The 11,906-nt window shown below is 41.2% G+C and overlaps 1 protein-coding gene across 1 annotated transcript; it reads right to left on the reverse strand.

Moving 5' to 3' along the window:
* Positions 1–3,909: 3,909 nt before the first annotated feature.
* On the reverse strand, positions 3,910–9,568 carry LOC144471971 (uncharacterized). The gene is made up of 6 exons (XM_078184600.1): positions 9,557–9,568; positions 7,985–8,412; positions 7,842–7,899; positions 5,196–5,243; positions 4,473–4,735; positions 3,910–4,126 (listed from the first exon to the last, which is right to left on the reverse strand). Exons 1-6 carry the CDS (start codon positions 9,566–9,568, stop codon positions 3,910–3,912), a joined length of 1,026 nt encoding a protein of 341 aa, XP_078040726.1.
* Between the last annotated feature and the right edge of the window lie 2,338 nt (positions 9,569–11,906).

Here is an 11,906-nt window from a genome sequence, read left to right on the forward strand (position 1 = left end):
CGTTTAGGAACGCGGCCATCCGTTCGTCCCAAACCACCAAATTATGCCAACGTCGCCTCCCAATTCCACCTCCGTCGTTGTCCCCGCTCGAATGCCACTCGACGAGCGGACACCGATCTCGCGGTCGATGCAATATCATTTCAGACGTGACTGGGGAGGCCACGTGGGCTCAGCGTGCACTTATTCTGTCATCCCACACCGTGCCGGATTACTCACGCTCGAATGTAGGCAAAATAACCGAGAGCAGGTACAGTGGGCGTCGTCCAATGAGAAATCGAAAGGAAGAGCACTCCCAGCTTGGCCTAGGTCTTGTGCAACCCGGATTCCGCCGTATCAGAATTCCCCGACACCGACCAGAATTCACGAGCGTGACGTGTCTATCGTTGACATTTGATAAATGTAATTTAGGGACACTCCCAGCTGGCAATTAATATTCCAATAATATTTCTGTGTACACCTATCCTGCTGCGATGACGCGTGGGACTGAGACCTACTTGATCGGAGACTGATTGAACTCTGAAGTTAGTTCGCGGCGATAGGTGTCTCTAGGTATAGTCTGTGTCTGCTTGGCAGGTACGAAGAAGGGCCGGTTATGAAATTCAAATATTGAAGCACTTAAAGGCTGTTTATATTTTATATATAGTCAGTAGTGTTAGTATAGTAAGTTGTTAGATGTCTTAATAGCGAGTGGGTAAAAGGTAGCTACCCTATGTTTAACCCGTTGCACTATAATAACGAGTCAGACTCGTGATAAAGATTCCACGTAATTTCTACTAAATATGGACATTATTAATATTTTACTAAATCGAAATCAAATTGAATTTTTCTATTATCAAAATCTAGAAACAAAAGTACATGAAGACAATAAAACAAACAAATATTATCTGGTACTGTTATTAAAAATATTAAGGCCAAATAAGTGTCAAACAACGCAGCGCGAAAGGAATCGTAGTACAAGGGGTTAATAGCAATGATTCAAATGTTGTAACCTAAAGGCTGTTTATAATTTATATATAGTCAGTAGTGTTAGCTGTTAGATATCCTAATATCGAGTGGATTAAAGGTAACTATCTTAAGTTTATTTAACAACGATGACACAGGCCTATATTCGAGATGCTTAAACAAGACTGCTGACATGCTATAGTTAGCTTCTAGGCACCTTAACTCCCAATAAGTAATAGATAGCTAGTTATATCCTATATCTATTTAGCAATAAAGTCATAGAATTAATCTCCATACCTAAATATAACCTAAAAATAGAATGTTTATTTTCCATAGTTAGCTAATAGTGGTAGCTTTTCGGTATGATATCTAGTATATAATTTGTACTTATCTGTAGCCTAAGTTTACTTAGCAATAATGGCATAGGGTTGCACAAAAGACATCTAAAAGAAAACTGCTGATATCCTATAGTTAGCAATAGTGTATGATTTCAGTGTCCTAACTCAGGAAGTAATAGGTAGGTTACCCTGTATCCATTTAACAATAGGACTAGTCTTCAGGTTCTAATATTAAGTCACCTAGAAAGAAAAGGTTTATTCCCCATAACTAGCTATCTAAATGACTGGTAGTTATCTATACCCTAAGTTTACTTAACAATGCTGACATAAGACTAAGGCCTCTAGAAGAAAACTATCAGTACCTTACAACTAGTTAACAAGACAACTTGTAGATAACGTCCAATTAGTAATAGATATACCCTAATCCCAGTTAGCAATGATGACATAGTCCGAAGGTGTCGCAGCTCCTGAAACCGAGGTGTCGGAAAGCTGTCGCAAATATCGAAGTATGTAGGCCAACCCGGCGACCTTTGGTCTGCTCCGGTCAATCGGCAAGAAGAAATTCTGCGGGGCCCTAACTTGGACGTTCACTTTCGAGCGCCGAGACAAGCGCTAATTTCAATATCCGCCGCGGTTAAACAGTCAATTACGGTCGATCGGCGAGATAAGGATCACGAGAAACTGCTCGTGATCCCGGTTCCGTCCGAGAGCAAATGATCCGTGAGTCGTGTCTGCTACCGGTGGGCCCAAGTCCCTGGGCCTTGCACTTACCCAGACCACCAGACACCGTCCACGGAACCGGTTCTGCTAGATAGCTGGACACCGTGAACGGGGCACGCCCGTCCCGCCACGCTAGACGGTAATTCGTGTTGCCAGCAAGGACGTGATTGACCGGGCCTGACGAGATATGCGCCGGGCTCCGGGTTCAAAAGCTCACCGGCTGCCAGTGGGCCCAATCTCGCCGACAGAAATAATAAAAGTCTTTGCGAAATAAAAATTATCGGAATTTGCACCACAGGAGCTTTTTTAAAAACTATTTGCCGGTGTAAGTAAACAATAATTAATGCGAAACATTGTCTTTATGTAATTTGATAGTTCTATAATTGAAAATTAATTTCCTTTGCGTGCTTATAATTTTTAATTAATTTTTTAGTTGATGGTATTTCTTTTGCCCGCATTGTCTGTAGAATGTTTCTGAATTGTTACAACTGTCTTTATATTGTTACCACCGTTTTCGTTGATTTCAGGATCGTGGATCGGTATATAAGATGCAGAATGGGATATAGTCGGGAGAAAAGTTGTCGCAGCTGACCAAGGTCTCTTCCCCCACTCTCCTCTTGACGCAGAGCGTCTGTGGCGGGGAGGCCTTGTGGTGGGGACGGCCTTCAGCATCCGACTAATTCTGTCGCAACTATAATTCACGGCTTGTTCACGCCTATGTACACGTGTCCCGACCACGCACGCGGGCTGGATTCCTCGGCGTAATCAGATTTATGCTCACTACCGTAAACCCCGCGTTGTTTTCACTGCCGTGTTTTCCACGGCGAACACGAATCAATCTGATCTATGTCACGGGCATGTTAGTCAGGCACGCTTGATAGCCGGCTGATCGTAGCACAGTGGTACTCAAATTTCACTCGAAGTACCACCTAACTTTTTAACTACACTTTTTCAAAAATCTACAAAATACTTCAAAGAAAGCTCCAACCTCTTGACTATTCTTTTGGGTAAAAGATACTAAAAGAAATGCTAAGTAGTGTGAAATACTATGAAGGTATACCTGGAGTAATTTTCCAAAAATGCACACAATAATTAATAAGTATTGCCTTAGCCTTCTAACTATATTTTCAACAATCTATAAAACAGTTTCTATTTTCCGGAAATATCTGGATCGATGATGTTAGGGATAGATGCCAAAACAATTGCAGGACAGAACTTTATTATCGACCTCGTCCTCTTGCGACATTATGTACAATCCACGTTAAAAAAGTATTCGCATAATCAGGAGTGTGGGGGGGAAATACGGTGAGTACAGTCTACGAATGAAATCTAGACAAAGGTGAACGCAGACTTTCCCCGGGCGTCGAAAGCGAGAGCGATAAGGAGATCACCTTGAAAAGGAATGTGATAACGATTTCCTTCTTGAAACGACTCGATGCTATCAGCGTCGGTGCGACGGTCCGTTACTTCGTTTGCGTTTCGCCAACGAGCGGCGCGCGCTCTCCCATTTCACTCGAAGGATTGACACAATGCCCGCGGAAATATACTGCGGCATTTACCCGGGAAAATTCACGTCGACGTCGGCGCGGGCGCGTTGCGAAACGGCGGAAGAAGCGACGTCCATTTTTCTGACAGTGTTCGAGTCGACAGAGAGGTAGCTGGTGCCGCGACGCCAATGACAGCTGGCGGTCGCGACGATAGATTATGGCAGAAGGAAGCAAAGATTCGTTGTACGAGTAATAAAAAAAGGAAGACGATTTTTAAGAGACTAAAAAAAATTGGTAAACCGTTACATCGATGCTCGGTAGACTTGGTGTTTCAGAGGTAGTTTGGAGACGATGCATGACCTTCCGGAAGCACCGGTAGCATTGGAGGTATGATTGCAGTTTTGTGGAGGCGCCAGTACCGTCTAATAGTGGTTCCAGCTGTTGGGTTGGCCCCATTGGTTGGGTGGGTTGTAGGCGCCCGACGGGTTCCAAGAGGGAGCAGCCGGAGCTGGTGGGCCTGCCGGGCCCGGGCCCCGCTGCGCCTCCGCGTTGTACAGCGAGAAATGCACGGCCTTGGCTTGCTGCACTTCCGCGGTGTCGACTACGCGACCGTCAGGCCCCAAGGGGGCTGGTGGACCACTGTAATTAATAATTAGCTACAGCAATCTCTCAAAAATTTAATTTACTACAATTATACTTCACACGTTTCATGTTCTCTATACTATGTTTAAATTTAAACGGATTTCCAAAATATATAATCTAAATAATATAAAATACATGATAAAGAATTTTAAAATATTCAATCAAGAATTTTAAAATATTCAATCAAGACTTTTAAAATATACAGGCTGACTAGAAAGTTTGGCCATTCTAAAATTATACTATACCATACCGAGGTCAACTAGATGAAAGATGCTTATATAGACTTGCGTCTAGAATTCGTTTGTTGAGAAGGTATAAGCGTTCAAAAGTTATATGTTCGTACCTGTAGTGTGCGTAGTTCGAGGGACCATAAGGCCCAGCTGGACCAGCGTAAGAGCCAGGCCCAACTTTCGGCGCTCTAGCATTGGCGTCGGCTAACGCTGCCAAATGGGCAGCTTTCAGTTGCGCCACCTCCGGCGTGTCTACGACTCTGCCGTCTGGGCCCAATGGCGCTGGCGCTGCATGGCCACCATAGCCCCCTGGGTGACCGCCACCGTACCACTGTGGCGCGCAGAGCACTGCGTTCAAGGTGATGGAAAAAATTACCTGCGCAATTCATCCTGTTATTATAATGGGATCTTCAAATTAAAATCAACTATTACAAATAAAATATTATTTTATACTTTCGTACACGGTTTTATTTCTTTCGATGGATAAAATTGTACCAAGATTGGGTCCCAATTAGGTACGTAATAAACAAAAATTAGGCTTTGATCAGGCACAAATTTAGTAATTCTAAATAGATGCTAATATTCTTATTATTTCAATAAATTAATTAATGAAAATAATTTTATATAAACACTTATCTTAAAAAGCAAAAAGTTATTTTCATCTACATTTAATAATCATGAAAATCAAAGTGATGGCTCTTTTTGTATGTAGTATTGTTTGGAATAACAATTGTCAGAAAGTTAGGAAGAAGTACTGTGACTTTAGGACAGAAAGGGTTAAGTTTTATGGAGAGAAATAAATCGGTTAGGCGAGAGATAAGGGCGTCGGTACTCACGAAATAGTGCAACATGATGTCGAACCTCGGGGTACGTCGATCCAGCGACTACAGATAGAGGTTTAGATTCGCATAATGACTTCCAGTATCGTGGATCGTCCAATTTATAGGGGTTCGGTCGCGACAGACCGCTCGCGCCCCACCCCTTTCTATGGCAGTCACAACAAACGGGGTATAACCACACCCAGGAAAATGCTCTCCTTAAGGCTAGCTGCCCTGCCCCGTAACATTTACCAGGCATTAACAATGACACCGTGTCCCGTAACCTCGTCAGGAATAAAACTCACCTCCCAGCGGAGCTATGCGACACTAGGAGCGTGGACGCACGTCATTGCGGATGCAATTCCGACGTCCTCGGTATTTATCGGGGCTAAGAGCTCTGCAATGGGCGGGACCGCCGTTGTAGCTGGTCCATTTGCTAGATCACCATACGCCGCTGCCGGCATATTCCTCCACGGTTTTCGGGGTGTGACACCGGCAATCTCAAATATTTCTCGTTCTGCGCGGCTATCAAAAATTTGTGCGCATCGCGGAAATTAAAATGAGATTTAATCGAACTGGTTTGAATTAGTTTAAACAGGTTTGAGGAAGTTTTGAGCAGTTTGAGATAGGTTCAAGAAGTTTGAAAAGCCTCGAGATTAAGGATTCGTTTAATTTACAATGATTTTTAGGATTCGATTTATATATGCAACGAAGACATTTATAATACGATTTAGAATTCGAATAGATATCATTGTAGATTCTTTGTGAAGTTGTTTGATCTGATTTACGTTTAAGAAATGTTTTATAAATGCAAATTCTACTTGTAATAATTTTAATTAATTTAAACTGCCTTAACTTCAAGAAACGTTGCACAGAAATTCTGTCGAAGACTTGGGACTTAATTTCGACTTATGAACAAATTATTTACGATAAAATTTATATATTAAAGCAAATACTGTTTGAACGGGTTTGAGTTTAAAGAATGGTCCATGTTGAATAAGACGAAAGGTCGTTCCAAAGATGGAAGAGCCAATCGTACGTAGAATAAAATAATTTTTGGCAGGTTACGATATTGAAATAAATATTATCGCAAACATTTCTGTTGTTTTATTTCGTCAATAAATACACCAACTTCTGAATGGCGTTCAGTAGCCGTAGACTATATTGACCAGAATCGAGGAAGTCGTGACACCGACCTTGCGGTATAATAACGCTGGAATAGTCTCGATCGATCAAGCGATAAATCGGCGTTCTACTACCGTAAGGAAACAGGTGATGCAAGTCAATTCGTGTGAAATACCTCATGGTAATTTACGCTGGCATATCTGGCAGCGCAATATTAATTAATCAAGCGACGACAATCATTCCACGTCCCATTCAAAATCGATATCTGCCTTCCATTATCGAGAACAGAAATTACCCTGACTATCCCATAAAAAAATATATTATTGCCTTCGATTAATAACAAATCCCAGATACATTTATTTATTTTAAATTTTTATACAATGGTCTTGAGTCTAAATCTGGAGGAATGTTACTCAAATGAATGTGAATATAAATACCAATTTAATATTAAATATCAGTATTGATTGAACATAGTTTAGACTGAGATTAAACTAAGATTAAACATAGCTAAAAGTGATGTAAATCAAAATATTGATTTGATATTAAATGTAAATATTAATTTAATATTAACGTAAGTTCAGATGTAATATAAATGTAATATAAATATAATATTAATCTAATATTAATATAAGTACAGATTTAATGTCAAATGTAAATATTAATTTAATATCAATATAAGAACAGATTTAATATTAAATGTAAATATTAATTTAATATCAATAAAAGTACCGATTTAATATAAATGTAAATATTTGTTTAATATTAGATATGGATGTCTATTTAATATGAATATTGATTTGTTCATCGACAGGGCCAGTAGAAAGCGTCCAATCGCAATTTCCATCTTCATCTGCCCAAGAAAGAGCTCCACCATGCCCCGAGTGCGTTTCTTCGAATGCCATTCGTGCCGGTCGTTCTCCTGCGCGTGTTGCCACGCGTCGACGCAAGTGGTGCAGCCTATTGCTCGTTGCAACAAGAATCGTTGCGACAGTTATCCTGGTTCAAAGACCAGCGCCCGGCGCATTGTGCGCCTGCTGACCTGAACGGGACAGCGAGCTTGTCGCCAACGCCTCGATAACGACTCAGAAATCGGTCCGACAGTCCCCGATAGTCGTGTAACACGTGACATTTAGGAATTCATACTGGTCGGTGCCAGAGCACAATAGCGCCAGCACCGCATCGCAAAGAAATTCCAACAGGTTTCCGCTTGTCCAACCACTAGCGAACCATCGGGATAACAAGGACGAGGAGGGTTGACACAAAAAGACAGAGGTTTCATTAAATAATGCAACCAGTTTAATATCAAACCGTAACAAACGCGTCGCCCAGTCCCAGCGCGGCCAGCACCCTCTATCTACAAACTGAACACGGCTCGCTACGTTGCATAAATACAAGCTCCAACAATCTCGACGTACGACATCGTCGCTAGACTCCTAGGCTACAATCAACCACGCGAGAACGATGCTAAAGAGAACAAAATTTCGGCGCTGTTTAATCATAGACGGCAGTTCGCAGCCATCTCCATCATGCTTGCTTTACCCGGCGATGATAAGGAGACCTCGAACAACCGACTGTTTTCACTGCACTATACACAAGACTATAATTCCAATAGAAAATTCTGCGGCTCAGATTGCGGCGCTGTCTTCAGTAGTCAGGAGTCAGCGACCGATCCTCTCCCTCACCAGAGAGGCTGGGGGTACGGCTCCGCGTACGATAGCGACGCGATCTTCGAAATCTGCTCGGCGTGGGCAGCCAGGTGAGCGGCCTTCGCGTGGGCCACTTCCGGCGTGTCGATCACTCGACCATCGTGGGCCAGAGGTGCCGGCGGTCCGTGGTACGCGGCCAGAGCCGGGCCCGCGTAGGCACCGCTGTAGTCCTCGTATCTGCCGTCGTAGTCAGAGTAGCCCAGTGTCAGCGGAGAAGACTTCGCCGCTTCCGCAGCGTGCGCCGCCAGGTGAGCTGCCTTCGCGTGAGCCACCTCCGGGGTATCCACCACCCTTCCGTCGTGGGCCAGTGGGGCTGCGGGGCCGTGATATCCTGCGGAGTACGCTTGGTAGGGGGCGTAACCTGGCAACGCTGTGGCTGACAGCACAAGGCACGAGAAGAGCAGCTGAAAATTGCAGGAATTTTTGATTAAATATTTCGTGGTGGAGGAACTTTTTGGGGGATTTGATAGTTTAGATTTGATTAGGACAGATTTAGTTAGGATAGATTTAGTTAGGTTAGGTTTAGTTACGGCAGATTTAGTTAAGTCAGATTTAGTTAAGTTAGGTTTAGTTAGGTTAGGTTTAGTGAGGACAGATTTAGTTAGGACAGATTTAGTTAGGCCAGATTTACTACGGTTAGATTTAGTTAGGACAGATTTAGTTAGGACAGATTTAGTTAAGACAGATTTGGTTAGATCAAACTTGGTTAGGTCAGATTTGATTACGCTATATTACATATTGTCTGACTAAGTTGGATTTTACCTGATAAAGTATATTGACGGAAGAGTGTAATTTTCTTTGGAATGTACCGTTGTATAAAATTAAAAATTGACAATCAATAATATTAATTATTATGAGGAGTCAAAGAATTACTATTATTGTTAGGAGTAAATGTTAATCTGTATAGGTTGAGCCGGATAAATTATTTCAGTTTGTAGAACAGAAGTTAATCACCTTCTTCTCAATAAATAGATACAGGTTTTTAAAAATCTACAGCTTAATAACGATATTAATAAATGGAATAATTATTAGAATATGTGACTAAATAATGGTCAAATAAATTCAGTAAAGTGGAAGTTATCAAGTGTAGTGTAATCGTTGTCTGTGATAAATAATAAAGGTAAGATTACGTTCGACAGGGTTAGATCTAGTTAACATTTTAACCCGCAGAATGCTCTATAAAATTAAAAATGCAAAGCCCAGTAACAATATTACTAAACGGAATTACTACGAAGAATAGCAAATTATTTTAGACTGCGGAGGAAATAATCGTCTCCTGAATAAATTGACGTAGGTAAGTCCACAGTCCAATACACTAGTAGAAGTGTAACAAATAAAATAATTTTACTAAGTTACAAAATAAATTCTACCCAATATTTTTCAAAAATCGAACCGTAGTTTGTTAAGCGAATAAATGCGAGTAAACGTAATCTTGTTATCGCAGACCCTCTAAATCACCGTAAAACCAGCACCGGTGTCAGTAACCACTATGTAACCAAGATGGCGGCGAGGCGCCCGGAAGCTGTCGAAACAACGACGGTTACTCACGAGGGACCTCATGTTTGCTTATAGGATCGACGAGCTGATGGTTCTCTGCTGGCCGAATGGGCCGAGTACACCTTATATAGTCGTCGAACAATACAAGCGCCCACCGTTGCCGGTGGTAAACAACAACGACCACACCGGGAATATCTGCACGCACACGCACGCGTCCCATGCTTGATTTTCACATAATGAGCGACCGGGGTTGCCGGTCTGGTGGGGCGAGACATTTCTATTTGGCAATGTAGAAAACTCTAGTTGGGGCAGAGGGGTGGGGCCGACCTAGAAGGGTAGGGAAAATGGTAGCCAGCGGGACGGGGAGCAGCCACGGCGAAAGAAATGGGACGGCCGAGGCGAAATGGCCGCGTTCCGTTGCGTCAATGATGGAAACCCGACTGTTCCGATCATGCTATTTGCCCGGCAAAAAAGATCGTGAGATTTGGAAACGGGCTCGCGGCCGTTCGATCTGCTCTCTTGGCCAATCTGGGAATTTCTGTCGATCGCCCGAGGACACCTGCTGCGCAAGAAGATGGCTCCTCCATTTAATCAAATAACTTTAATCGCTGTTTTATTTCTATCTTGCACTGGAAATCGCAGGATTTGGTTTTATATATTTTTATTTATTTATATGTACTTTTATTTATTTTTGTGAATTTTTAATTATTTGATTGTACTTTTAGTCATTTTTATTTAGTTTGATATACGTTTATCTACTTTGATATACTTCTGTTCAGTTTTATATACGTTTACTTATTTTTACATACTAACATATATTTTTATATACATTCTTCTATTTTTATATGTTCATTCTATTTTCACATATTTATAAAATGGTGCGATAATAATTTATCTATAGTGTATTTCATTGAGACCGAAAGGACTGTGTCACATCGGCATAGTCACCCTTTGAACTATAATTCAAAATTTCTATATAAGTATGATGAACTTTATGTGAACTGAAACAAGAAAATATCAACTTTTATTAAATTAATAAATATTATAAGATTGATTTTACCGTGTTACTGAAGTGAAAATTGCAACAGAAGATGACACTTTGCAACATTGTGATTGAAAATGAAAACGGTTCAAAAAATATAACAATCAGATATTTGACGCCGAAGATTAACTTCGTAAAGTATCGCCCGGAAAAGAAAAATTTGAGAGAATAAATACAGAAGGAATTCTGCGGAGATTCAGTAGAAAAAAAAATGGTTTCTGCTGTCATTTCACACGCTTCGAATATGGCAATACTCTGAGAGATCCTCGAACGCTATCCCCGATGCAAATTCACCGAGATTCCGTCACGTATCGCTACGCCCGAGTTCTTAATAAGCCCCGCGGCAATTACATTTTGCGAAACACTGCGAACAATGACACCCAACGTCCAAACAATCATTTCTAACGAGCACCGGCCGCCTAATTGGGACAAGTTCATTACGGTGTAATAATTCCACGGTGTAATTCGTAATCCAGCGATCGCCGCGCCGCGTTCGATAATCGTGTATATGTACCAGAAAACTTAACCTCCGCTGCCACGTCGACTGGAAAGAGGTTCACCGTGATCGAAAGTCTTTGAAAAAATTGTTTAACATTTAGAAACAAATTAATAACCTTTACACAATCGAAAAACATTAGCTATCTTAGATGAATATGTGCGCGAGAACAACGCCATTATGAAAATAGAAACCAAAAATGAAAAATTAAATTACACATTTAATAAATGCATGTTTCAATTGAAAATATCGCAAATTAAATTTCTTTTTATGTACATTTAGAGCAGACTCGAATTTTGCAATTTTTAGTTTATAGTACTCAGCCTAATGTTAATTAGCTGTGGCATAACGTTTAAAGCGTTTCAATATTACTCTTCAGTTTAATATCGTTTACGTATTTTTCGAACCGAAAATATTTCTCGCAAAATAAAGATACACAGCTGTTGCAAACGGTGGCAAGTCTCTGCGGCGATCTATTGGGTAATTGTAACCCGCAGACTATGCTAATCGAACATTTCACGCACGAATGGCGGGAAACGACGGAATTCGGGGAACCGTGACAACGGATTTTTAGCGACACTTTTTTTCGGCGACAAGCATGTGGTGGACGTAACCGTGGCGAATGTAATAAAACGAAAAAAAATTACGCTCGGCATTCGCCAAGAAAACAGAAGAGTTTAGAAGACAATCGACGCTTCGCTCGCATTTCAGGAGAAATTTCGAACATTTACCACTTCCAAGAGAAAAACGGAGATAGCCAACGTGTAACACTTTAGCGACCGGTTATTCGGCTGTAAAGATTTTTATATTATTATAATACTAGCGTTAAGCAATATTTATTTGATCTATTTTATTTATTTTAC

Source organism: Augochlora pura, chromosome 7, assembly GCF_028453695.1.
Source record: "Augochlora pura isolate Apur16 chromosome 7, APUR_v2.2.1, whole genome shotgun sequence".
Taxonomy (NCBI): Eukaryota; Metazoa; Arthropoda; class Insecta; order Hymenoptera; family Halictidae; genus Augochlora; species Augochlora pura.

Coding starts and splice junctions, on each gene's coding strand:
- LOC144471971 (XM_078184600.1), bottom strand. Junction 5,244..7,841: donor GGTCTCCTTATCATCGCCGG/GTAAAGCAAGCA, acceptor CTCTATCTGTAG/TCGCTGGATCGACGTACCCC. Junction 4,736..5,195: donor ACATCATGTTGCACTATTTC/GTGAGTACCGAC, acceptor TGAATTGCGCAG/GTAATTTTTTCCATCACCTT.